General features: G+C 56.2%; 7 protein-coding genes across 7 annotated transcripts; 4 read left to right on the top strand and 3 right to left on the bottom strand.

The window, feature by feature from the left end:
• Nucleotides 1-323: 323 nt before the first annotated feature.
• On the top strand, nucleotides 324-1306 carry Ccnl2 (Cyclin-L2; the record flags this gene model as incomplete). Its single annotated transcript, XM_032035064.1, has 2 exons — nucleotides 324-548; nucleotides 617-1306. The coding sequence occupies 2 exons, from the start codon at nucleotides 324-326 to the stop codon at nucleotides 1304-1306; spliced, it is 915 nt and encodes a 304-aa protein (XP_031886199.1).
• Nucleotides 1307-2002: 696 nt separating this feature from the next.
• Nucleotides 2003-5184, bottom strand: CGGC5_v005487 (uncharacterized protein; the record flags this gene model as incomplete). The annotated part of the gene is made up of 4 exons (XM_032035063.1): nucleotides 2003-2470; nucleotides 2530-4615; nucleotides 4669-5009; nucleotides 5077-5184. 4 exons carry the CDS (start codon nucleotides 5182-5184, stop codon nucleotides 2003-2005), a joined length of 3003 nt encoding a protein of 1000 aa, XP_031886204.1.
• A 3055-nt stretch (nucleotides 5185-8239) lies between these two features.
• Nucleotides 8240-10276, top strand: KY (Kyphoscoliosis peptidase; the record flags this gene model as incomplete). The annotated part of the gene is made up of 1 exon (XM_032035062.1): nucleotides 8240-10276. One exon carries the CDS (start codon nucleotides 8240-8242, stop codon nucleotides 10274-10276), a length of 2037 nt encoding a protein of 678 aa, XP_031886203.1.
• Nucleotides 10277-10549: 273 nt separating this feature from the next.
• On the bottom strand, nucleotides 10550-12547 carry radE-3 (Efflux pump radE; the record flags this gene model as incomplete). The annotated part of the gene is made up of 3 exons (XM_032035061.1): nucleotides 10550-11733; nucleotides 11785-12151; nucleotides 12323-12547. The coding sequence occupies 3 exons, from the start codon at nucleotides 12545-12547 to the stop codon at nucleotides 10550-10552; spliced, it is 1776 nt and encodes a 591-aa protein (XP_031886202.1).
• A 1774-nt stretch (nucleotides 12548-14321) lies between these two features.
• ALG7 (UDP-N-acetylglucosamine--dolichyl-phosphate N-acetylglucosaminephosphotransferase) lies at nucleotides 14322-15795 on the top strand (the record flags this gene model as incomplete). Its single annotated transcript, XM_032035060.1, has 2 exons — nucleotides 14322-14738; nucleotides 14812-15795. The coding sequence occupies 2 exons, from the start codon at nucleotides 14322-14324 to the stop codon at nucleotides 15793-15795; spliced, it is 1401 nt and encodes a 466-aa protein (XP_031886201.1).
• A 917-nt stretch (nucleotides 15796-16712) lies between these two features.
• On the bottom strand, nucleotides 16713-19547 carry KMT2E (Inactive histone-lysine N-methyltransferase 2E; the record flags this gene model as incomplete). Its single annotated transcript, XM_032035059.1, has 1 exon — nucleotides 16713-19547. The coding sequence occupies one exon, from the start codon at nucleotides 19545-19547 to the stop codon at nucleotides 16713-16715; it is 2835 nt and encodes a 944-aa protein (XP_031886208.1).
• A 6073-nt stretch (nucleotides 19548-25620) lies between these two features.
• On the top strand, nucleotides 25621-26326 carry NPC2 (Phosphatidylglycerol/phosphatidylinositol transfer protein; the record flags this gene model as incomplete). Its single annotated transcript, XM_032035057.1, has 3 exons — nucleotides 25621-25829; nucleotides 25935-26151; nucleotides 26207-26326. The coding sequence occupies 3 exons, from the start codon at nucleotides 25621-25623 to the stop codon at nucleotides 26324-26326; spliced, it is 546 nt and encodes a 181-aa protein (XP_031886206.1).
• Between the last annotated feature and the right edge of the window lie 250 nt (nucleotides 26327-26576).

Here is a 26576-nt window from a genome sequence, read left to right as displayed (position 1 = left end):
AGGTGCAGGTGGTGTAGCGCCGACCTCCGTGAAAGACAGGACCTGTCATTGATAAGTGGGGCCTAGCGATCGCTGAACCAAAGCTCGGGTCCGCTCAAGAAGGCCTGGAAAGTGACGACACACACGCCGTGTCGCCGTCGCGCCTAACTCATTCTGACAGCTTCAGCTCCGACCAATAGGGACTTTGCGTGGCACGACGAACACAACCAACTCTATCAGCCTTGCGCGCAGGACAATTCGTGGTGCGAACAGGAAGAGGGGGAGGGAACGAGCCGATTGACGCGCCGAAGAGAACGACGACTCCCAGCGCACATCCACACACAATGGCGCACATGACCAACCCGCTGGCCACCGCCGAGCAGCTCTACAAGCGCAACACCTTCAGCTCTCTACCGGCCGACCTGCAGGATGTCATCTTCTACGCGACGCAGATCTTGACACAGGCGGCCGGCGTCCTGCTGGACCTCCCGCAGTCGACCACCGCGCAAGCCAATGTCCTCCTTGCGCGGTACTGGCTCGTCGAGTCGCCAATGGCGCAAGAATTCAGCGTAAGGCGTTCACCACTTTGGCTTTGCTACTTCTCGTCGCAGAGACACTAACACGCTGCGTTCGTCAGGACATCTCCGCCGCGGCAATCTACCTCGTCTCCAAAATAGGACCCCTCCCACGCTCGACGCGCGACCTATCCAACGTCTACGCCTACCTGCTATCCTCCGCATCACCCCTTTTCCGCAGCGAACAACCCCCAGATCTCAAGACCAACCGCCCGGACCCGACGACGTATTACCAGACGGACGGGGAGTACGCCGCCTTCCAGACGCGGATGCTGGCCGCCGAGGCGCGGCTGCTGTGGGCACTGGGCTTCGATACGGCGGTCTCGCTGCCGCACTCGCTCGCCGTGACGTACCTCCAGGCGCTGGACTTCCTCGGCAAGCCCAAGGCCGAGGTCGCGGGGCGCGTGATTGCGCACCTGAACACGGCGCTACTGAGCCCGCAGATGCTGTACCTCACGCACCAGCCCAACGCCCTCGCGACGGCGGCGGTGTACATCGCTGCGCGGGACGTCGGGGCCAAGATGCCCGAGGTGGCGTGGTGGGAGGTGTTCGATGTCGAGCGGGAGGAGCTCGGATTCCTTGTCGTTGGCTTCCGGAGTCTGGAAGGCTGGGTGAGGAGTGTGAAGGAGACCGGTTTGCTGAGTGCTGGCATGATCACGAGGAGTGTGATCGAGAGGGAAGCCAGGCGCAGGGCCGGCGAGGGGGATGAGGAGGACGAGGTCATGAGGCTGATGGACCAGAAGACTGCATAGAGATTTGCCTGGCGCTTTAAACAATCTACTGTGAGAAAAATAGACTGATACCCATTCCCATTCAAACTTGACCGATAGACATGGCCCTCTCTGAGTGTTCAGGGGTAGGCTTAGGTAGGCTGCGTCCTGTTGGGGTGAAGTGCTGAGATGGCTAATTAGAAAGGCCTTAACGATCCGGGATGGTAGAAATGCAAAAGAACAACACCAAGAGGGCAAGCAAAAGCAAAAGATTCGATTCGAACTTTAAGCTCCAGCAAGTAGGGTTATTGTGATGACCAAGGCGCTAACACCGCTGTAGACCTGACCACTGGCCCTGTCGGTGTTGAGAACGCTCACTTCAAATATCACTAAGTGTCCCCAGCTGTTGGTATTAGAAATTCATCGCAGCCTCTAGATAATCTCCCTAGTGCTGGACCGGACGAGGGGCCAACCAAGTGGAAGGAAGGGAAAGGATCACCAACAGGGATGGACTGGAAACCCTCCCACATATTAGAGCAGCCAAAAGCCTGCGAAGAAAATGCTGTTCGATAAATTCGTTGCCGTGATGAGGCATTGGCTATCCGACGTTCACCGATGAATCCCCTCCCATATCATTGACGCCGTGTCCGAACAACTTTGCCCCGGTGGATATTGCCCAGCTGCTCCTAACCGAAATATACCCATCCATGACTTCATCCAACTCCATTTGTCGCTTGTCTATAGCCGTCCGGCCATGACTTCCTTCTTGAAAATACGCACGTCCCAAACGTCATAAAAATGCACTCCCTCGACAGTCTCAAGTTTCGTGTTGGCAACGATGTCGGTATCCTCGTCATCGCTGTCGCTGTCTGTGTCCCAGCCCGGCATTGGCAGGGGTGGGAATTGCTCAGTGCCGAGTCCGCCAAATCCTCCTGTGACGGCACTGGCTTTGGCCTTGCCCTTCTTATTTTTCTTCTCTTCCTTCTTCGCAGCGGGGGTTTGGGGAGGAGGACGGATAATGCGCTCGACCCTGTCGTCATCGATGGAAATCCACTCCAGCTTGAGGTGCGGGTAGTGACACAGGTTGTCGACGATGAATCTACGGGTCTCGCGCATAACCCAGACGCACGTATCATCATTCCTGAACTGAGTGACATTCAGTGCTCGCAGATTGACCAGTCCTGAAATGTGCTGCATGAATGTATGCTTTTGAAAGTTAGCTCACGCCTCAGCCTGTCTGTGAGAGGATGACAGGGGATACTTACGATGGCGCGGATTCCAACAGCCGCCGCCAGCTCCTCGAGTTTTCTTCCGCGATTGCAAATCAGCAGCATTGCTCTCTCATCCACATCCCAGCTTGATCCTGAGTCGTTCTTGATCATCAGCTTCGTCAGAGTCGGCATGTGCTTCTTCAGTACGAGCCTCCGGATTTGGTCCATAATGACATTTGTCTTGGGCGCAAAGCTCTCTGGTTTGTACTTGACCGATCTCTCCAACATGAATAGCTCTGTGATTTCCTCTAGTTGTGCAGTAAAGGTGAGAAATGTGCTTGAAACATTATCTGTGAAAATCTTGCGCAACGGGAGTCCTTGGATTTTGTTCTCCTTAGCCAGCATAGTCCAAACAGGATTTTGGTTGCCAACATTGAGCAATGTGAGCCTTTTGAGCACACGCACGTCAATGGCTGCTTTGAGAACTGATGCCTTGACCGGGATCAAGTGGACACTGAAAGACCGAAGGGCCAGTCCTCTGGTTGACCGGATATAGTCGCTGATGCGCTCATCTTCACCGTGGGCTGTCGTAGCTATACCATGAACCTGCTTTTCCACATCGCGAATCTCAGCCTCGGTGGCATTCAGTTCGACTCTCACATTCTCAATATCCCGATAGAAGGAACGCAGCTGCTTCTCGGAAGCACGGATGTACTCCCGGTCATAACCATATGCTCCGTTTCTCAAGCTGTCGAGTTTCTCTGACAGGAGAGTGGCTTCGCTAATGAGGTGCTGCAGGCGGGCGACAAGCGTTTCGAAGTTTGCTCTTTGCTTTGCCAACGTTGAAATTGCTCGAAGTTTGGCTGGTGATTCGCTAGTCTCGGGTTTTGATTCGGTCTGCTTCAACACTGCCTCCGCGACAGCTGGAGAATCATCCTTGACTTGATCGTTCTTGGATTCTGCTGAAGGCTCCTCGACCTCTTCGGTCGCGATCGGCTCCTCGACGTTAATATCCTCGGGGTTCGCATCCGTGCCCGATTTCGCCTTCGCCTTCGGCCTCGAACTATCATCAGCTACATCGGCCGCGACAGCACCGGCAGTGGCAGTAGCAGTAGCATCAGAGCTTTCAGCAGGTGTGATTTGCGTTGTATCTGTGGAAGCAGCGCCTGGGGCAGTAGAGGAACTCTCGCCCGATGATGCCTGGTTTGTCTTTGGCGCCTCTTCGGCTGTTTTTGCGATCTCGACCTCCTCAAGATACTTCCTGCTTGCTTTCTCAATGATTTCCAACACCTCTTGCTTGGATTCGTCGTCGGCGTGGAGATTCATGGCCATCAACTTCGAGGAAACTTCCCGCAAGCGGCTCATGTACGCTTCACCGGCTGTCCCAGATTTGGCCATCACAGCGTCCGCTGACGCAACCTTCTCTTTACCCTTTAGACTCTTGCGTTGCTGGGGCTTTTTGTTCAAAAAAGGCTCAACGTCGAAGATCCTTCCAAGTACCGACTCTTGGCTTTTGCGCTCCTCCTGGGCGCGAAACGCCTTCGCGGGTCCACTTGCTTCGTCCCACCCAGGCGCTGAAGGCATGGGCACCACTTGAAATTCATCGTCTTGGTCGGAGTCGTCAGGGTCTGCATCAGGGGGCGGCTTGCGAGACTGCGCAGCAAGACATGTGGAGAATGACAGTTTCAACTTGGTAAGCGTTGAGGCTGAGTTACGAACGCATGACTTGATCTCAGTAACTACGTCCAAGTTGTCGACATCAAGCACGGCGAGGGTGTTTAGCTTTCGGAAGCCGGATAGAGTCGCAGGTTCATTCGCGGCGGAAGTCCTCTTCTTGTTCCTAGGTGCAGGCCTAAGAGCAGGTGGCAAGGGAGGTGGAGGACCAAGCACAGGATTGTACGGAGGAGGGACGGACAACGGCATGGTTGGAAACGGAGGAGGAATGGCAGAGAAAGCGGGCGGGAGAGGATCCCAGTGTCCTTGATTGGTGGTAGGCGGCAAGCTCGAGGTGTACGGGAGCGGAGGAGGTATCTCGAACAGCGAAGGGCCGGCTTGCATGCGAATGTGGAGGTTCTTGAGGGGCGCGATCTGGTGTAATGTCCTGTAGACGGGCCGGCTGAGTTCGACTCGAATGTTCCACCTGTGTTGCACAAAGTCAGCGTTGACCGTCAATGCAGCACGTACAAGACTGACCTGAACGTCTCGAGAGACTTGGCGTGCTGGAGGGTCATTTGCAGCAAAGTATTCATAAACTTGCCGCAACTTGCGCTGTACAAGTAGGGCTTGTAGGCAGCCTCGGCCTTGTCCCCAGCACTCAGGGTATCCAGGGATATGTCTCTCAGATGTTGAGCGTAGTCATAGTCGCTTGACACGAAGGTCTCGAGTCCACCGGCGAGACTATCGATGGGGGAGTCAAAGGACGGGTCATCTTCGTCGGGGAAGACTATGTGGAAGTTTCGATAGAGCTGCGCGGCAGCAAGTTCGCGAAAGTGCTTGGAGACAAGGGCGAGACAAATGAGGTCGCTTTGGCAGCACTACGAAGGATGGTCAGCACATTGTTGTCGCATAGCGCCGAGAAGATTTGGAGAGGGGGGTTCGTACGTGGCTAAAGATGTCCTTCTGGGTTTCTAGAGGCAGCTCGAGGAAAGCAAGAGGTTTGCGCTGAGAGGCGACGATGGTGGCCTCGTCGCAAGGCTCGACAGAGGCCATGCTGGGCGAGGGCGATGGTTGGAGACGTGGAGGATGGAATGTGGCGGCGCAAAGAAGGAAAGCGGTTCGAAGGTAAGGGTCGTCGATGTATTCAGCAGGGCGTGGCGGGGTATTGCGCCGGCGTCTAAACAAGCCAAGTAAGGTGAGGTGAGGTAGATGGGTATTATTGGAATACGTGACGATGTAGACAGGCAAGGCCAGAATACCTGGAGGCAGCAGAAAGATGTCGATTCCGTCTCGTCGAAATTCAAGGAAGGGTCTCTGCCTCGTGCCCGCCTCGTTGAGTGGAGGGTTGGCGATTGGGGAAGGCAAGACACATGGAAGACCAAGACAAATGCAGGAAGACGTGGACTAGTGCCGCTACCGCTGCCGCTGGCTGGTGTCGGTGCCAGTGCCACAATACGTACCTAAGGTCCCTACCAGCCAAGCCAAGCCAGCTTGCAGCCTGCACACTCGTCACCTCACTGATCGGTGCAGTCTCCCACCACACCTGAGAGTGCGGGTGGCAGACCAGGCCGCCCTCTGGACCAGAGAACGATGCGCCCGCCCTCGGCCCACCGTATGCTCCAAGAATCCAAGGACATTCCCCGGCCACTCCCTGCTCATTGTCATTGTGGTCCGCCCCGGGCCCCCATCTCCTTGCGCACGGGCGACGGGACAGCTGGGCTAGTGAAGAGGCGCGGGTATTCGTACAGATGCAGGTGCAGCTGCAGCCAGTAGGTAGCCACCACCCAGTGAACAGTGGAAGATGAGCTTTGCTGTAGTCCATTCGCTGGGAGGCGAGGCGAGGCGCTCTGGCGGGAGAAAAGAGTTTAGCGCCTCAGCATCTCTCGCAGCAGCAGACGGGACACAGGTAATCTGATCCGGCTCCACCTGCCGTTCCATTGTACCTGGAGGCCTTTGGGGACCGTCTCCCCCCACTGTAATGATCATGGATGTGTGTATTTATACATTTGTTCCCAGTTTGGTCTTTGTCTTTACTCAGGGTAGTATTCGAAACGGGCTGGGTGAGAAACACGACCATGTGCTTTGAGTTGGACGCTGGTGAGTTGGGGTATTAAAGCAACTACTCAGATTCAACGGCGACAGCTCGTAACTACTGCAAGACTCGGGATCGACATCAAAACAGCAGCATGCGTAGATGTATGTGTGTCTATGCGCGAACGACGCAAGGCTGGCAATGACCTAGAAAAGATACATAATTGTAGAACATGTTCCGTTGGCCTTGGTTTCCATTGGCTACCTACCTTTCCTACCTACCTTAGGTAAGACGCTAATGACGGCATCTCCCTCACAGCCTGGGACATGCTCCAAGTGCATGTCTTAGCAGCGGCTGAAGTCTGAAGTCGACATGGGTCGTCTAGTCTTGGCTCAGTCACGGCAGCTTACGTTTGTCGTGTTGTTAGCGTCGCCATAGGACTTCCTTGCCTCGTAACACGGCGCAATGACGCCTCCGTGGAGAACGAAGTGGGCAGATGGGTTTCTGACTGTGTGTTTCGGGACGTTCATCGAGTGGGTTGCCAATTCCCAAGTCTTCTGTCAGTTGCACAAGATGAAGTCTAAGCCCCGCACGTCTTCAACATGGCAAGGCTCCCTCTGAAGACCTCAACCAGATTGCCATATCTTCAACGCAACTGTCAACTTCTCTGACATTATTCCATCATTACGAGGCACCCAAGAATACATAGCGGCGATCGCCCTTAGCGTGTTCGTCCAGGGGGGTATCCCCACAGTTCCCCCACTAGCAAGGCTGGGCTGTGCCGACTGATCCAGACCGAGACGGGACCAACACAAAGGGAACCAAGGGACGCGACCCCACCAACATGGCCCGGGGCCTCGATGGGAAAAAAATAAAATAAAACGAAATCAGACGGCCGTGTTCTGTGCTTCTTGTTCTCTTCTCTGCCGCTAGGTGTTCTTTTTAAAGCAGGGCAGGCAGCCAGAGACATCGCGCCCCGTCTTTGATCAATCCATCCCATCTCTCATCCTTCCGCCGTCCGACCCCTGTGCCGGCGATTTCATGCTTCCTCTGCCCTCGGCTGCCCTGGCTGTTGGTGTTTGCTCCCGTTGCTTGCTGCAGTTTGTCTCTTGGGCCTGCTACCTGGGTCATTTGCAGCATCCATTGGACAGTGCGGTGCAACGCGAACCTTGACGTCCAGTTCTTGTCCCGTCTCGTTCCCGTTCCCTGTCACAGCTTAAGCCTTAAGCTTCAATCTTTCTCGCGCCCCGAGCCTGCCAGACCCCGACGCGACCAACCAGACCTGCCGCTGCTGCCTGCCACTACCTTGCCCGTCCTACCTAGCTACCTACCACCCTACCAGATCCACCCATTCGAGGCGAGGTACTTGCGGCAGCCACTTTACCTGATTGCAACGGCAATCCAACCCGCAGACACAGCGCAGCGCAGAGCACCTCTTACCACAACAGCGCAGAGCAACAGAGGCTGAGAGCATCGCCACAATCCAACCAACCTCGTCTCGTCCTCACTCTCCCTCTCTCTCTGTGACACCGCCAACTGCTATCCAGCTGTTGGTGCCCGTGGCCGTGCCATCGATCGATCATCCTTCGCTTGTCCAGCACTTGTTTCTGCCTCCGTCCGTCCAACAGCCACAAACACGGCACGGTGCTGTCTGTCCTTTTATTTCCATCTGTCACGTCTTTACGATCCATTAATACGATTATTAACTTCGGCATCCCCCCTTCCCCCTCCTTTGACCTGCAAATCATCCCCCTTTTCAACTGCTCGGCAACCACACAACCAGTCAGTCTCTACGGATCACCTATTCGACCCCGCCGTGCCACAATCCCGACACTCGTGAAGGAGCCGTGACTCGGGCGCCGTCTCACAGCCTGCCGCCTATTGCTCAATTGGGTTGGCTCGCCGCGACCAGACAAGGCCTGGATTGGTGGGGAGGAATCCCATACCTGACACCAACAATACCCATTCACTCAGATCGTCATATAACATCCCACCCGTTCGCGCTCCGACTCGCGACGCCAAAATCCCCCCTTCTCTCAATCCAACACCGCAATCCCAATTGACTTAGTCTTCGCCATGGCCGATGTCGAGGAACCCAAGTTCAACACTCTCGCTGAGAGAATCGCCGCCTTAAATTCCCAGAAAAACTTCCAGGCGCCAGCAGAGACCAAGACCAAGAGGCCGCCTCCTCCACCGCCGCCGAATCGCCCTGCAGCTCGAAGCCAGACACTGCCCGTTGTCCACACCAACGGACAGCCGACTCCTCAAAAGAGCCCGACGATTCCTCCTCGCCCGACCAAAGCAGCACCTGCAAAGCCCGGCCCACCTCCTCTCCCGCGTCGAACCACCGATTCCCCCCAAGTCGAGCCATCGACATCACCAGTTCCCAGGGACCGAATCGCGCCCCCCCCTCTCCCTACCCGCTCTAGCACCCAAAACATCTCACCCGCTCTGCCCCCTCGGAGGCCTTCAACCCAGCAGTTGGAAGTCCGTCGCAACTCCAACGCCTCTGAAATTTCTAACCTGTCTTCCTTGTCTCTGAACCAGACAATATCGTCAGCTACCAGTTTTACGTCTGATGGACCCGGACGAAAGCTGCCGCCTGCATTTGACCAAGCCAGTTTACCAGCATTGCCACCCACAAAACGCGAGCGGGAGGCTCAAGCAAGAGAAGCTGCCGCTCGGGACCCTCCTCAAGCCAAATACCCCCTCGTTTCCATAAAGTCAGCTCCAGTCGTCCGACAAATCGAGGCGCCGCAAAGACCTACGTTGCCCCCGCGTCTGACGTCCAAGTCAACCAACCAGCAAGTTCAACCACAGGCTTTGGAGGAAGAGGCGCCAGCGAAACCGAGGCGACTACCACCTGCCCCGACAGCATATGTCAAGCCGCAGCCACAGGCAAATGGCCATGTCCAGGAGCAACAAAGAAACATCCCACCTTTGCCCACTAGGCGACCAGGTGCTGCAGATGATGCACCTCCTCCGGTACCCGTCAGTTCGCGGCCCAGCGTAGCACAAATCGAAGCTGTAGAAGCCAAGATTGTGGCCCGCGCCAACGACTGCTTAATATGCCGCGACTTCTCTGGTCCAGATGGTGTTGCAGCTCAGTACCCGAGACAATCTGTGCCGAGGAACGACCCAGTGGGTTACCTTGCCCAAGTACTTTGCGGCCCCTTCTCGTCCCACACCGACAAGGCTAGAGCCATCTTCACCTGGTTCCACCACAATATCGCCTACGACTGCGCCGCTTTCTTCGGCAACAACGTCAGAGCGCAGGGCGGAGCCGAGACCATTCTCAAGGGCAGGGCTGTTTGCGCCGGCTATGCGGATACGTACAAGGAGATTGCCAACCGCGCAGGTCTCGAATGTATTACGGTTGGAGGACATGGAAAAGGTTATGGGTACACGGCCTTGAAGAAGGGGGAGCGTCCCCCGCCTAAGAAGGCCGACGGCCATGCTTGGAACGCTGTGCGCATCGACGGCGGGGAGTGGAAGCTCCTCGATGCTTGTTGGGGCGCTGGCAATGTCTCTGATGTGACGAAGGAGTTTACTCCTGCCTTCAAGCCGCACGAGTTCACGAGAAGGAACGACATCTTTGGTCTCAGTCACTACCCGTCAGACAACAGACATTTCTTCCGTCCCGACGGTAGAGTACCAAGTTGGGAGGAGTACTATATTGGCCCCGTTCATGGCGACACTCCTGTCGTCTACAACAATTGCCACGAGGAGGGTATCTGGGACAAGTCCATTCAGCCTGCGGAGCTCCAGATTCCAGTGTACAGCGGCAAGGTGGTTCGCTTCCAGTTCTCCAAGATTTGCGAGCATTGGACTTCAGAGAAGCACGGCTTGGGCAAGCCGCCATTGCTCCTGCTGAGCATCAATGGGCGTGATGGTCGCAAGCAGGACATGGTTCCCATCGAGACTGATGGATTCTGGCATTGGGCGGATGTCAATGCAATCGACCTCGGCGCACCGGGTGGCAGCATCAGTGTCGTCATGATCACCACAATTGACGGGCGCGATGCCAGAGGTGTGACAGCGAAGGAGTACTTCTCGAAGAAGGGGAAGGTCGGCATGAGCTGGACCGGTATTATGAAGTGGGATCTCATCTGAGAGAGCACACAGGGAACGGTTATAAACCGCTGACGAATGCAACGGCCGACATATAATGATAATATTCCTCCACGGATACCATTTCACGGTGATTTGGATGGCTTTTAAACCGGAATAGAACGAACCTTCATTACACATCAACACCATCTCATCAAAACGGTCATATGTGGTGAAACGGATATTGCAATAAGCTAACAAACAATCTATAAGGGTATATGTACCACCTGCCTCATTGGCCGCCCGATCTATCATACTAAAGTACGACCAAGTTCTCTACAACACCAGCTTCTGCCATTTGCGTAGACGACCTCCGTAATGGTATATCAGAGTCGGCACCGGGATGAGCGCAATAGCAATGAAACCAAGCAAACTGTTTCCCCAGCCTAAGCCCAGAGCGTCGTACATGGGAGGCCCCGCAATAGGTAGGAATGCCGCAACGATGCTGCGGAAAACCGTGAAAGCAGCCAGGCCACTCGCGGCGAAAGTATGGTACGCGTCGATGATGTACAATTGTATGGGCTGCCAGATGCCAAGGATCGCAATGCCGAACGGCAACAGCCCTATGACTGGCGCCGCCCAGTGCGTGTGGTACTGGGTCGTCCAGCCGTACCAGAAAAAGGTCACCGGTAGGAGGCAGGCAAAGTATATGCAGTCCGGCAGGCGCATCTCGGGCTCGTAGACGCCGCCGTTGGCCTTGGTCATGCGCACGACGGTCCTGTCCGAGAGCATCGTGAAGGCGGCCATGCCCAGGATGTATCCCAGGCCGAGCGGGATGTACACCAGACCCGTGATGCCGATCTCGAAGCCGTAGTTGTTGTGGAAGACGAGCGGGATGGTGCTGAACAGGAGGTACAGCGTGCCGTACGCGAACGCGATGTAGAGGCTCACGCTGAAGATGATGGGCGACAGGAAGAGCATCTTGATGGGCCTGATGAGGCCGCGCACGAGGACCTGGGAGTTTGACTTGGGCGCGGTCGGGGAGGTGTCGAGGTACACGCTGCGCAGCTCGGGCCGGTTCAGCTCGCGGCGTAGGCGGGCGACTTTGCGGTCGATGAGTACGCGCGGGTTGGTCTCCTGGTTGAAGACGGCGATGACGGCGGCCATGGGCGTCGCGGCGATGAAGGCAATCCAGTTGGACCAGCGCCAGCCGATGTCTTGGGCGATGAAGGCGCCGAGGATGGGCGCCAGCGTGGGACCGATCAGGGGGCCGACCATCCAGATTGTCAGCGCCTTGCCGCGCTCCTGCACCGGGATCATGTCCGCGATGACGCCGCCGCCGATAGCGAGACACCCGGAGCCGCCCACGCCCGCCAGGAAGCGGAACACGATAAGGGCGTTAAGAGACGGGGCGAGCGCGCAACCGATCAGCCATGCGCAGAAGAAAAAGTTGGCCGCCGAAAGCACGGGACGGCGGCCGTAGATCTCTGAGAGGGGAGCTAGGAACAAGGGGCCGACAGCTACTACGTGTCAGTAACACAGCTAACTCTGATAATTCTTGCAACACTCACCATAACCCAGCAAGTAAATCGAAATCGGCAACGTGCCCAGCGTGAGATCATCATTGCCAAAGTCGTCATTGAAGTACTCGATCGCGGGCGCGAGGATCGAGGAGGCAAAGGGCGTCATGAAGGTGATGCCGGCGAGGAACCAGATAATGATCCACTTGCGCCGGCGGTCGAAGTTCATGGGTATGGCCGGGTCGTCCTGGGCGTCCCAGCCGACGATGCCATTGTCGAGGTCGGAGAGCGGGTGGACGGTGGGCGGGAGCTGGTCGCGGGGCTTGCTGCGGCGCGAGGAGACGCGGCTTGCGATGCGCGAGAGGCGGCTGCGGGCGCTGGCGTGGGTGTGTGTTGTTTGTGTGCGCTCGATGATGTCCTGTTTTTGCACAGAGTTTCAGTCATGATGTCTTTTCACCAAGACTCTTATACTAGACACAGTTGAAGCTCCAGGCGGAACGGAGTAATAAAAAACAATTGTTGGTTATATCGCACTTCATCATGAAGTCTTGGCGCACGGGGCCTCAGAATGACTGAGCGGGAAACTTACCTCTTGGTACGGCTCACTGTCGGCCGTCTCCTCAACGTCTTCGAAACTCTTTCGCTCCTCCGCCATCTTGGTCTTTTCTCCCTTCTCCAGTTCATCTGAAGAAGCAAAAGCCTGCTCGGCCTCCTTTTCCGCGAGAGTGCCCTGTTCGGATGAGGACCCCCCTCGGAGCCCGTGGGCGCCGCCGCCGCCGGCCGTGGTGGGATTCGTCTCCACGTCCTTTTCCATGACGGCTGTGGCGAAGTATTTAGGGGCGGCGGTGTGGGTTCTGAAGACTTGGCAACTTGAGGTTGAAAGAAAATGAAAGATAGGATAGGTGTGAAGGAAGGAGAAAAAAAAGAATCCTAGGTGAGTGTAGGTTGAAAGGGAACAATGAGGACCCCGGACAGAGAATAAGCAAAAGGGTGGTCGATGAGACCGTATACTACACCACCCCGGCCTCGGCAAGCATGCAAGGCAACGGGCAGCTTGCCATTTTATCCATTTCTAGCCAAAGGCACACATTACTCGGGAACAACGTCAACTGGGGAAATAAGAAAAAGGGTGCTTTAGTAATTCAAACCCCAGCTCCCAAGTGCAGTAGCTTCCCCTTCCCCCTCACCTTCCCACCCCAAAGCCGCATCTACCCTAGGTAGGCAAAGAGGGATGGATGATCATCGAAGAAGAGGGGATGGGCTGGCGGCACGTAAACGTAGAGGTGTAACATGATTTGGCAGGCTTCTTCCTGTCTCTCCCCGAAGAGCCAGAAAAATTCCATCATCGCCCGGAGCGGGTGACCTGCAGCGGGTTAGCTTCCGCCTCCCGTTGGCTTGGCCTTAACTCCACGTCTTTATCTCCGCAATTGGTTCCGTTCGGAGACGCTTTTGACAGGAGGAGAAGGAAAGCCCCCTAGGGGAAGCATCGACGGCAATAGCCACAGACAGGGCGGGAAGAAAAACATTAGAGACGGGTTGCTTGGGGGAGGAATTGGGGGAAAGACGGGGAGTGTGGTTGGCTCGGAGGGGGGCCGTGGATCTTCCTCGGATCTGAATTCACCGATTTATAACGGAGGCGGTGACTAGAAAAATGCGGGATTCGCGGGGAGATGCTTAGTCGCGGAAAGGAATGCGACGATCTTCGAATGGCACGCCCTTTCTTCGATTGGTGCTGACCACCAAGTTGACGGATAAACGGCACTTTTGTCGACGGACAAGACGGGTAGACACCGCTGGCGTGGAATGCAGCTTAAATCCGTCTCGATTCCTGTGTCGTAGTGCATGCCTTGAGAAGACATGGAGGAATCAATTCCGCAGTTTGGGGCAGGATGACATATCAGGAAGCGTAACGGCTGTCATCTGATGATGAGACTCTCGTCCTAGTGCTGATATATAGTGCAACTCCTTCGTGTAATATCAGAAACGACAACTAGAGACTTAGACTTTCAGTTGCAGAGACCTGAATTGCGCAGAGACCCAGAGTTGAGAAACACCAGAAACAAGTCTTTCCCATTCGCCCAGCATGGAACCCTGCCAAGGAACCCCCCTCCTCCAAAGAAAAAAAACCATCTGCACAGACCAGCCAGGAACAGTTCCCCGGCTCCACTTCGGCTGCCAAACTTAGGTGCAGCTGCCCACTCCTCACTGCCCCGCAGCTTCCGGCAGCCCACAAGTGACATAGGAACAAGCCTCACGGCAACGCGGCCGGTGGGGAACCAACCCAGCCCAACTGCGGTGCAGCGAACAGGACCCTTTCTTTCTCCAATCTCGAAGAAACCTCTAGCTGCAACTGTGTCCCGTCACAAAACCCACGTCGTCACCCACGTCGTGAAAGCCTCAACTCTCCAACCCCAACACCCGCGCACCACTCAATTAGCACAGCGCACAATGAACTTCAGCCGATCATAAGGACGCAAGCAAGAAAGAAGGAAAGAAGAGAAAAGGGGGGAAGATAAGCAGCAACCCCCAAAAAAGAAGTCGCGCTGCTGCCGCCCCCGAGCGCGCGCATCGCATCGCAACCCGACAAAATGGCGTCCCCAACCCTCACCCGAAACGAAACCTTCTCCCTCTCCGCCCTTTCCCTCGCGGCCGTCGCGGTCCTCCTCAACACCTTCTCCGGCGATGGCGAGCCCCTCATCGCCTCCCTCGCCCTCTCCGTCCTCGCCTTCGCCCTGGCCTACTCCATGGTCCGCTGGCTCGGCCCCGTCTTCGTCCGCGCCGGCTTCAAGGGCCGCGACCTCTCCAAGCACCACCGCCCCGAGCTGCCCGAGTGCATGGGCGCCGTCTGCGCCGCCGTCTACCTGCTCGTCGTCATCGTCTTCATCCCCTTCCCCTTCTATAAGGACATCGTCGCCGCTACCAGCGGAGGAGGCAACAGGGACGTCGTCTTCCACGTCGAGCATGTCCAGCAGGGTCGCTTCCTGCACCGCTTCCCTCACAGCAAGGTCGGCTGTCCTCTTTTTGCTTCACAGCCCGCAACTATGTAGTATATACTGACACTTTCTGGTCCGACAACAGCTCGCTTCCTGGCTCTCCGCCATCATCTCCCTCCAGACGACCGCCCTCCTCGGCATCGGCGACGACCTCTTCGACATCCGATGGCGTCACAAGTGGTGGATCCCCGGCCTGGCCTCCATCCCGATCCTCGTAATCTACTTTGTCGACTTCGGCGTCACCTCCATCGTCATGCCCATCCCCCTCCAGCCCTACCTGGGCGAGCTCTTTGACCTTGGCATCCTCTACTACATCTACATGGCCTGCGTCGCCATGTTCTGCCCCCAGTCCATCAACATGCTCGCCGGCATCAACGGCATCGAGGTCTCCCAGTGCATCGTCGTCTCCCTCCTCCTCGTCCTCAACGACTGCCTCTACCTCTTCACACCCTACCCCCACCCGGCCACCGACTCCCACCTCTTCTCCCTCTACCTCCTCCTCCCCTGGCTCGGCGTCTCCCTCGCCCTCGTCGCCCACAACTGGTACCCCGCAAAGGTCTTCGTCGGCGACACCTACTGCTACTTCTCCGGCATGGTCTTCGCCACCGTCGGCATCCTCGGCCACTTCTCAAAGACCCTCGGCCTCCTCCTCGTCCCCCAGCTCTTCAACTTCCTCTACTCCACCCCGCAGATCTTCGGCCTCGTCCCCTGCCCCCGCCACCGCCTCCCCAAGTTCAACGCCCGCTCCGGCCTCCTCGAACCCAGCGTCACCCCCTGGAGCCCCGAGCGCCAGCCGCACCCCCTCGTCGCCCAGACCCTCCACCTCCTCGGCAAGCTGCGCCTGCTCAAGGTCACCACCGACGACAAGGGCCGCTTCGTCGAGACCAGCAACTTCACCCTCCTCAACCTCTGGCTCGTCTGGCGCGGCCCCCTGAGGGAGGACCGCCTCGCGTGGGAGGTCACCTTCCTCCAGGCCGGCGTCGGCCTGTTCGGCCTGTTTGTGCGGCACCGTCTTGCCCTGCTCATCTTTAAGGAGGACAACTGGGGCATGACGACCAAGCGATACTGATTTTCCTCCGCCTCAAGTTGGGAGCGAGGGTCATTTGCGCCTCTTCTGTGTCTTTTAACGCATATATGATGTGCCTTTTGCTATAAGATGCATCCCCCTTCGACCGGACTGGACTTGCATGTCCATCCGGCTTTTCGTCTTTTCTTGATTCATGGGACGGCAGAGTGGATTCGGGCCGTTTGTATCATACGATGGAAAACAAAAGATACCCTGTAAAAGTAAAAACAAACACAAAATGCCACTTCCGCAGATAGGGCATATAGACAAAAAATTGAACACTTCAAAGAACAACAGCCATCCAAGTTCGGGTGACTCAACATATCACAAGTTAGAAGGGACAGAATTGAGCCGGGAAAGCAGCGCCGTGGCTGCACAAGTTCATCCATTTGATCCTTTTCGTCGTCGTGGGAGCCCGGGGCGATGCCCGGTGTAAAGCCACTCTCACTGGCTCTGCTATCAAGCCTAGAAATACATAAAAAAGATTTTGCCACGAGGCAGGTGGAAAAAGTAGAATCCTCTTTTCAACCCCGTTTCCCAAATATCCCCTTTGAAAGCGCTTGTCTCCTTGCCTTGCGTTACGCCAGAGTTCCCACCAGGAACAGAAAAAAGAAAGAAAAAGAAAACGCTTCCCATCTGGTTCGACATGAAAAGAGTCGTTCGTCAAGGCGGGTGTATGTTTTCGTCCAACATGCCGTGCGTGGCGGTTTTTCCTCTCTCGTAGCATCTCCAAACAGAAATAAAACGCATACAACTGATATCTCCGAAAAGCGCTGACCAGACCGTTTCCCCTGTCCGTCGCCGCCGTAACGCCGAAATGGAACCAGACCGTCCGTCCTTGGGTTTGTGGTATTTAGAGGGGAATGATAAAATGTGGTCGTATCGTCCCGAAAGCATACTTCAACACCGGTCTATATATGTTACAAGGAATTGTTCGCTGCCGCCACTGCCGGAATAGAGTTGACCGCCTTGCCCTGAATAGGTGGCAGGGTCTCAGCGCTCTTCTCCGTCGCTGGCGAACCAACAATGGAGTCCATATTTGGCTTGGACTCTTCGGTTCCCGCTAGCGACGTCTTTAGTCCGCCAGCTGGCTTCTTGTTCATTCGACTCTTGGTGTAATCGCTCAGGCTCAGCTTCTTCTTGGCTGGGCTCGGGTGTGCCGCGACGCCGTTGACAACTGAAGGTGCAAATGGGCTGGGAAGGGTGCCCGTGGAGAAAGGCGACTGCACCGTGGTGCTGGCCGAAGAGGGCGTTGTCGCGCTCGCTGGTCCTGTTGTGGGTCCGTTGAACGCCGGAACTGGTGGCATTTGTACCCTGAGCTCAGGCGACTTGGTTTTCAGTGGGCTACTGGCTCCATTGACTTGGACATCAGCATTTGGCTCGGCTTGGACTGGTGACTTTGCTGCAGATGGCGAGCTTGTTGGCGCATCAGTCATGGGAATGTCACTGGCTGATGGGGCCAGAGGAGAACTGTTGGGCCCTTGCTCATTGGTATCCTTCGATGGTGTGGGTGAGCTGACTGATGTTGCTTTCTGGTCCGCCGTAGAATCGATGTCCATTGGTGTCGTCGAAGGCTCTGGAACAGAGGGTGTTGGGAGTGATTTCCGTCTCTCGGCTTCATCGCACCGCAAACGATGCCTGTTGTTCAGCAACCGTTGAGAGAGAGAAATGATTCGGCGCCGAGGCTTCGGCGTCAGAGCTGGTTCACTGTACCACTCTCCTTCGACGGGATCGGTTTGAACGCCAGCGTCGCAGTAGACTGGACGAGGCGCCGAAGACTCACGTCCCGACTGTGTCGCGACGGACCCGTTTCGGGATGCAGGTGTCTTGAAGGGGTTTTGCCCCGGAGGGGACGCCCCATTGACAGGTGAATTTGACTTGCTGCGTGAAGTGCCAGCGTCCACGTAGTTGCCCGTGCCCGTCGAGGCATTGCTGGTGGTGGACTTCTGCTTCGACTTGGTCGATCCGGTTCCATCAGAAGTACGCTTCTTCTTGCGGGGCGGTTGTTGCTCGAGTCGACGGAATGAATCTTCTACCATCTGGACCTTCCTCTTGTCCCTGTCTGTAGGCTCGGTGAGTATGCCCGGTCGATCCAGTGAGCCCTGGCGTGCGGGGGTACGGTCTCGGCTAGGAGGTTTGCTGCGTTCGGAGACCGACTTGCCATCAGCCTCGGGGTCGTCTTGATGACCTTCACTAGCCGCTCGGCTATTTGTAGCGTGACCAGTGCTTGTTGGGGAGATAGTATGTGTCTTGGCCTTCCTCTTCTTCTTTGGGGCAATAGGTCGAGACTGCATCTTTGCGTGGTAATGGCGGTGGAAACGGGCGAAAGCACAGTTGGCACCCAAGTCGCAAGCACATCCACCGTATTCCGAGAGAATTCGATAGACCCAACCGGAAATCCGCTGGTACTCAACGTCGTTCATATCAGGTTCGTCGCTCGCGCGGGTGTCGTCGTCGCCCAGTCCAAGGAGGTGGAGAATACGTGCCTTTTCCTTCTTCGGAAGTCTGAAGTCCCACGGCAAGGTGATTTGCTCATTCGCTGCGATGTAGCGATCGCTCACGAGCCAAAAGTGGTATTCCGATTGACCGTTCAGGTACGTGTCCAAGACAGCGTTTGGCTTGCAACTTCTGCGGACAAACCGGGCCTTCGATCCCTCTCGCCTGGTGTCGATGTAAAGCGGAAGCATCGGGTGGAAAAATACGAACGGCAGAGGGGAGGACAACTCCTCCCAAAGGTTGGCTGAGTCCGCGCAGTAGTCCTTCTGAAATCCTATTTGGCCGTTGAGCTCAATCAAAGGCACGTCTTTTTCGATAGCCGCGGGAGTTGCCAGATATTGCCAAGGCAGAACCGTGTCGGGTCCAAGTGAGAGCTTCTTGCTCTCAACTTGCAGCGGACGTTTCCGTGACTCGATATCGGCAGGAAGTTTGGCGAAGACGTCGTTGAATTCTTCGCCAGTTTCTTGTCTCATTCGTTCGGGCTCGCGGAGCCAGATGGACATGGTGTTGGAGATGTTGAGGCTAGCAAAGGAATTTGTTTCAACCTCTGGGGCGTCGACCTCCTTCTTGGTGAGGGTCAAAAACCCGTCGGAGTAGTTGTGTATTTGAAAATCACTCGGAAGATCTGGGGGCGTGGTAGCTGGACTGGGAGGATGGCCGTTGGGTTGGGCACGTCCGTTTCCGTACGAAGGGCTCCGCTTCGCACTCTGCGAACTAATCGAGTGTGAAGGTCGATGGGATGATTTCGTTTTTTTGGCTGGGGGAGGAGGATGGTCGCTCGGACTTCCGTGCTTTGCATTTTCTTGGGCCCCTGGGTGGCCGTTCAATTGCAGTTCGTTGGGCTTCGGTTTTTTCTTGTGGCTTTTGGTAGGAAGCCGTTTGGTCTTTTTGTCTGGCGTTTCTCCCGAAGCACCGCCATTCTTCAGTCGACGGGTTCGCTCGATAGCTTTTTGCCGATCCAAAGGGCGTGGTTTGCAGTCAGCACACGAATGGGCAAAGTCCTCACGGAGAGCCTCCTCGCGGCTATTGGGGTAGAAGCACTCAATGTGCTGCCAGGTGTCGCATGTCTCGCAGTAAATCGTGTTTCCGTCATCATCAGAGAAGTGGCAAATACACTTGATAGTGTAGGGCTCTTCTTCCTCTACTGTCTCGACCTTTCGTGGAACATCGTGGGTTGAGACTGGTACACTCGGGGGAGCGAAGAGGGTCTGACTAGGAGTCGCGAGCTGCGTCGACACTGGCTGGGGCTTTTCTGTCATAATCTAGGATTGCCTCGGAAGGGAGCTTGGAGTCGAGGTATGCGTGAGCTGATTACCGTAGCGGCTTGGGTAGCATGACGACGCCTGTACAGACGCGCAGGAACTAGTCGTCGAGGAAGCCGAAGGAACAGCGACGCCAGATGTTGTGGTCATTCGTCGGAAAACAGGCTGTCTCAGCAAAGTCGAGAGTCGTAGCGAAGGTCGAGGAAAGGACTCGAAGAGCGGACGAGGCGGGTTCAAAGGGTAAGCCGTCCAGGAAGCCGAAAATCGAGGAATCGAGTTGGTCTCCGAGTCTCCAGCTGTGTCTAGGGACCAAATACGCCGTCTCGACACGTCACGAGGTTGTGTTGTGGGCGTCGGGTGGAAAAGTTTTCGAATGATCGCGAAGTGCGTGTGGCCACGGGGAGGCGTGGAAGGGCAGACGAAGTCGAGGTAAAGGGTTCAGCGGATGCGCCTCGTCGACGGTGAGGGATAGGACGGGTCGAAAGGGTGTATCGAGTCGAGGGTAGGTAGGATGATGAGGAATCCGAGTGGTTTCGACCGAAAATGAGGGAGAGAATGGTGATTTTGGCGACGAGGGTGAAGAGGGAAAAGAGATTGAGAGAGAGGAAGAGAGGGGGCACGACACGAAGGACTGGAAAGGATGGATGGATGGATGGGTCCCCAAGGAGAGGTAGCAGCAGCAGCAGCAGTACCAAGCAGTAGCAGTGCGGTGCAGTGCGAGAGTGTGTGTGCGAGTTGAGCGAGACAGGTACCGGTGCAGGTGCGTGCGGACCAGAGACCAGGCCAAGCCGAAAAGAGAGAGGGCGAACGGGTAGGGGAACAGTGACTGCACTGCTCCTGTTCTGCTGGTCGGAACTGACTTGGGGTGTTGGGGGGGACCAGGACTGGGACCGAACCAGGACTGGCTGGGCTGGGCTGGCTGGCACCTTGTGCTTTGGTGCGCCGCTGCGGACTCGATGGGGGGGATGAGGGAGGGTGGATAAGATGGGATTTTGGGGTGGAAGGAAAAGGAAGGGTGCCCGCGCAGACCCGTCACTCACCTGTGACCTCAGCATCACCCATTGCCCTGGGTTGGTGCAACAGGTGGTGCTGGAGCAGCGAGTGTGAGGTGTGCAGCCTGTTGCTGAAGGAGGCTTGTCGCTGTTGGGGAGCACTGGCTCTACCACAGCGGCCAGCCAGCAAACCCTGGACCAGCCTGGTGGGCAAGCCAGCAGGAGCACACGCTGCCTGAGAAAAGAGAAGGCGAGCAAGAGACAGCCCAGAGGGAGACTTTCTCTTCTCTGTGGCTCTCGACGGGCTTGGAGGGAGGAGACGACGGGGGACTCGAAAGCCAAAGCCCGTGGGTTCAGGAAAACAGGGTACGAAGGTACCAGTACTTACTTGGAGCTAGTCCCGAAAGGCGGTGGACACTTTGATATGAGTGGCTACGGCAGTCCAATCAGCCCTTTAGCGCAGAAATGTGAATGCCTCAGGCAGACACGGTTTCAGGCCGCAACCAGACAAGAGATGGCCCGTCTGATGAAGGACTGACGACTGCCTGTTAGCCCTCCGCACCAGAAGGTCAGCCAAAATATGAGCGGGGGGGAAAGAAGCAAAATCTTGGTTTGGCAAGAAGAGACTCATCCAGGCCAACAACGTCTGTCCTCGAAAAAATGTGTTTGACGAGAAGATGAGATGCTCCTATCATCTTGATAAGAAGCGGGCTTGCTGCCAATGTTGTAAACAAAAGGGAACGGCCAGTCTCGTCGGCCGCGAGTGGAGGGACAAGAGACGGCATGCAAAGATTTAATGAGTAATAAAAGAGAAGAAATGGGCGGCAGAGAGTGTGATTGTTGGTGTGCGTTGGAGGTGACCCTCGCTGGGCCCTAGTAGGAACGGATGTGACGGGAACGGCGGGGGGGAATGGAACGGGCGGAGGAAGAGGAGGCGACTGAGAGAGAGAGAGAAAGAGGCGGCCGGAAGAGAGGGGGTGAGAGACGGTGAACCGCGCGACGGTAACGGTAAGGTATCCATCCGTACACTGAGGAGGGCCAGACGGCGAGGCAAGGGACTGTGCGGACGCATTCTGTCCTTCTGGCTGCGAAAGGCCCAGCAGGAAAGAAACGGGATAGCAGCAGAGGCAAACGCAGCCAGCCAGGCGAGTAAGGGCGTACGTGCAGACGCCAGAAGCCCCTAAAGCAATAACAAAGTGTGCGTATAGTATGTCTGGCCCGAATGTGTGCGAATGTTTGCGTGTGTGCGTGCGGGAAGGCGAACGAACGAACCCAAGACGGACAGCACGGGAGAATGAGAATGTCAGCGTGGTTTGGTCTCGTTGATCGGGCGGTGTTGTGAGAGTTCCAGAGACGGGGAGGCGAGGATTGAGCGGCTTGGAAAACCAGCAGAATCTGCGACCGATAATCGGGGGTTTCCATGGCTTTCATCCCGTTAAGACGACGACATGAGGCCAGGCAGATTATGCGCAATTTTTTAAAAATAGGAGATGCCCGAGTGACATGGCAGCTTGGTGTTGGCTGCCTGCGGCCGCATGTACCTCTCGCCTCCAAGTGGCCGTCTCTGCCTGCACTCGCACCACTCCCGTGTGCTGCCTGCAGGCTACGAGTGGACATTCTTTTCTGATCGGGAGGCGATCCAGGTCACCATCCAGTCTCGGGCGCCAGGGGTACGGCCACAAAGCGTGCGCGATGAGAGACAAGTCGGAGGACCCTCAAGGACTTGGAGCCTGGAGGAAGAAGGGACCAAGGGAGGATGGCCCAATGAGATCGGTGCAGGCCAACCGTGACGGCGCCCCTCGCCTCCACTCACGAGAGCGAGTCCAGCCGGGCCGCCCACAAGTCGCCTCCGACGCAGCCAGTACCTTGAGCCAGCGCTCGACGGAGAGCTTCTGGCCTGCATTCTGCGGTGTCTATGAAAGCCTGCCTGGGTAAAGGCAAGATCCAATGGGACAAGGTTCGGCGAGCCGGTAGAGTTAGAAGGGCGTCTAGAGTTTGTACCAGCGCACGCTACCGTGTTGGGTAAAGACTTGGAAAGGGTAGCACTACCTACCTACCAAGAGAGATACATACGGGCAGGCATCCACTGACGAGAAAAAGGCTGAGGACTCGGGACTCCAGGAGTGACTTTCGACTTCGAATTGGAAAATGTGCCACGGCGACAAGGGCAGCAGCCAGCAGCTCCCCGCTGCGCAGCGTCGCGTCGTTCTTGTCTCGAGTCTCAACTCAACCTCCCGCGCTCCCTTCTCATTGGCCACAACAGCCATCTGAGAATGACCGACGGGGTCTTACGGCAAGGGCCTAATATCATCGTGCATGGAGCTGTTCTGTTGTAACTTGTCGCTGCTCCTCCTCCGCCTGCTTCTCCCTCCACTCCCTGCAGCTACACACACCTCACAGTCAGTCCGCCCAGTCATGATCCACTGGCCTTGCTGCCTGCGACTTGCAGACCTGCATTTTGCATGCGACATGTCGTCGGAGTCGACAAACAATTCGGCGATTCAGATGGCAATCTTGTCGGGATTGGTGCCGTCGCCAGACTGAAAATGCCGTCTCGCCTGCAAGCCGACCACCGCTGTCACCCGCGAGATTGATGACTGCAGCAAACCAGACCTCCACGACCATCTGCCACCATCACCGCTCCGTCTTCGACATCATGCTTCCGTCATGCGTCGCTCTCCAACAGAAACGCCAACGGTTTGCAACAGGGCATGTCATCATCATCACCATCGCATCAAAACGTCGGCAATGAGTGCCCATGTTCGCCCCCTCCAGATCGCCCCCTCAAAAAGCACTGCGACCTCAGCAATCCCACGCCGCCCTTACTGAGTAGGTAGGTAGACTCTTTCGCTGCGCCCATGGACGTCGATGGCTTTGCTGGCTTCCGTCTTCTCCAAACCGGCTCACCCCTCATCTGGGAAAGCCAGGTCGGCCTCCAAATGTTCGGTAAATGGCACGCTGCCTTAAACTTTACGCGACATGGCGACAAGGGGTATTGCCTTTTGGGCTGCTTAGGTGTCATCAATCCGCCTCAGCAGTCATAGTTATACAAGTACCGGTACTTGTACAAGTCGTATCTTGTCAATGCTTCCACCCAGCGCAACTGCGCACCTTGAAATGCGACTACGCGCGGCGCCTTTGCGCATCTTTCGCTTTTGCTCTCACCATCTGGCGCTGCTATTGGAGCGACACGCCTCGGGTCCTCGATCCAGCAACGCCCTGGCTGATCCAACTGCACCTGTACAACGTAAAGGAGACAGTGGTGCACGCAGCGAGCGGCCTGGCCTCGCCTCGCCTCGAGTAGCCGTCGTGTGTTTCTTTTCTTCCTGCGCCCTGATCAGATCGACATGGGAAAGGGCGCTACTTGGCTTTTCGCCCCCGCCCGTCCTCCCTCCAACAACTGACAGTCAGCAGCCCAGGCAAAACAGACAAACAAAACAAATAGTCGCGACTCTCGAACGCCCATCCGCCTCCAGCTGGCGTCAGGACTCCCGACATGATTCGCGGCCAGTGTTTTGTTGGCTAGGATCTCCCTGTCTAGCAATTGCATGCTCGAGGCCTAACAAAAAGTTTGCGACACTGATAGCCCAGGCGACATGCTGAAGTGTCCGGTACTTGAAGCACCTACGGCCGGCCTACAGTCCGTACGGTGCCCCAATTTTCGTCCAAGAAGCAGGTTGGCCCATCCCTCGCACGTCTCTCACCGTCGTCCACTGCAGCGGAAGCCCTTCCTGCGCTGGCTTCCCTGCACTCGACATAACTGTGATTGGGTCATGGCCGGATGGGCGACCATGCGACCCTAAAAAGAACAGCTTCCCATCGTGGGCAATGCATAAGGTGGGTGTGGCTCCTGCTGTTGTGGCTACCTTTTCCTCAGGTAATCATCCATGCAGCAGCACGCCTCTTGAATCGCGGGAATCTGGTTGTCCAATCACGAAACCTGCGCACTCGGGACTTGGAGATGGTTAGATCGGAAGCCGGGCCATGCTGCGCTGGCCCTGACACCGAAGAGCTTGAGGACAGAGCTTGTGACTGGGGGAGAGGGAGGGAGAGACGCCTGTGTAAAGAGAGGTAGGGGGAAAGCGTAGGCGGGCTACTTGGCTCTTTATGCTGATATCGTTGACTGCCTGCTTGGACCTGTCCACGGGACCAGGACTCCAGGGATCTTCCAGCGATACCTGCACAGTCGAAACGGCCCAGCTGGTTTTTGTGACATGGCTCCAGCTGTCGCAAGGGCGAGCGCGGGTGGAGGCGAAAGCTGGCTGCTTGGATGATGATGAAGAGATTTCTATCGAGCCATCTTTGTCGCCCGATGCGGCTCCGACAGGTTGATAAGGATTCGTGCTTCAATTCGAACCATTCGCCGTGACAAAGTGCCATCCGCACAGAGGCTGCTGATCGTCCTGGAGATCAACTTTGTAGCTGCGCTGATAACGAATGCGATGTGGGATTTGAGGGGACATGCAAAAAGTGGAAATTCGAGATGGCTCGAGCGTCCCTGGCGTGCACCAACAAATCAAGGTACATGTTGGGGGACTGAATGCCATTGTTTACAGTCTTTTCGACTGTCGGAAACTTAGAAAAGCGTCGATTTGAAGTGACTGTATGCGCTCTGCCGATGTCTGGCAGCTTTTTGTGCATAATGATCATGATAATCACCACATCTCTCATCCAAAGAGCTGCTCTGTCGCAATCTGGCCCATGTATCTGCAGCACTCGTACCTTCATGTCGCCATGGTCGCTGTGGAGGGAAACGGCGCTTGTGCCAACCAAGGTCCACCCCGTGCGGCGAATCAGAGGCATCCTTGATTGCCCCCATGACGTTCTCCCCCGAACCCAGCCCCATTGCTCACCACCTGCCAACCACAGCCTCTTGCAGGAACTACTCCATCCATCTATCTACCCGCTACCTTGCTTGCCTCGCCAGCCATCTCTCCAACGCTAAGCTTCGAGCCTCGGACATCGACGACTTCACGCCGAGCCATATTGCTAAACGTCGATTTCTCTCCCGTTCGAGCACTCGCAATTCTGCTCCCTTAGCAATCACCTACCGAGATAACAATAAACCTCTATTCGCGATGAGGTTCGCTACCGCCGTCATCGCCTTCCTCTCCGCCGGTCTCGCACCGGTTGGTGCCAGCGTCCTCGTCCAGAGAGACCAATCCGTCATCGTCAACGAGGCTTCCAAGGTCCCTGGCGAGTCTCCTCTGGAGTTCTGCGATAAGGACCACAGCAAGGACGTCGTCTCCATCGAGAGCGTCGACCTTTCCCCCAACCCTCCTCAGGCGTACGTCCCGTTTGCCCTGCGTACATCACCCAACGATGTTGGTGATGATGACGCACTACAACCACCCGCATCGTGAAACAATCGTTAGCTAACATGGCGTTTCAGTGGTAAGGAGCTCATCATCAAGGCTTCCGGTACCGTCAAGGAGACCATCGAGAAGGGCGCCTACGTCCTCCTGCAGGTCAAGTACGGCCTGATTCGCCTTATCAGCACGAAGGCGGACCTCTGCGAGCAGATTGAGAACGTCGACCTCGAGTGCCCCATCGAGAAGGGCGTCCTGAGCATCACCAAGTCTGTCGAGCTTCCCAACGAGATTCCCTCTGTGAGTTTGACCCTGCTTCTTGCTTCTGTCGCCCCGTTGCTGAACGAACATACAGGGCAAGTACACCGTCTTCGCTGATGTTTACACCGCCGACGACGAGCCCATCACTTGCTTGACCGCCTCTGTCGTCTTCTCCCGCAGCCAGAAGAAGAGCTTCTTCAGTCTCGAGCTTTAAAGTAATAATCACAAGCATCACGATGGTTTCACGATGACGGAGTATGAGCATGGGTTACAGTTGCACGTAGCGATACGCATCCAGATCGACGTTGAGGGGACTTCCATATCATAGCTCGGCCTTAGCATTAGCACCTTGGAACACACTGCCACTCAAACAGGGTGCTTCTTCTGCCTTTCAAATGGTTTTTCTGCGTAGGAGTGTCGGCATAATGAGGTACAAAGGGTAGCGAGTGCTAGACTGATAGCTC

This window comes from Colletotrichum fructicola (genome assembly GCF_000319635.2).
Source record: "Colletotrichum fructicola Nara gc5 chromosome Unknown KSG_Nara_v1_contig03, whole genome shotgun sequence".
NCBI lineage: Eukaryota > Fungi > Ascomycota > Sordariomycetes > Glomerellales > Glomerellaceae > Colletotrichum > Colletotrichum fructicola.
Note: the sequence above shows the minus strand (reverse complement) of the source record. Positions and strands in the feature narration are given on the sequence as shown.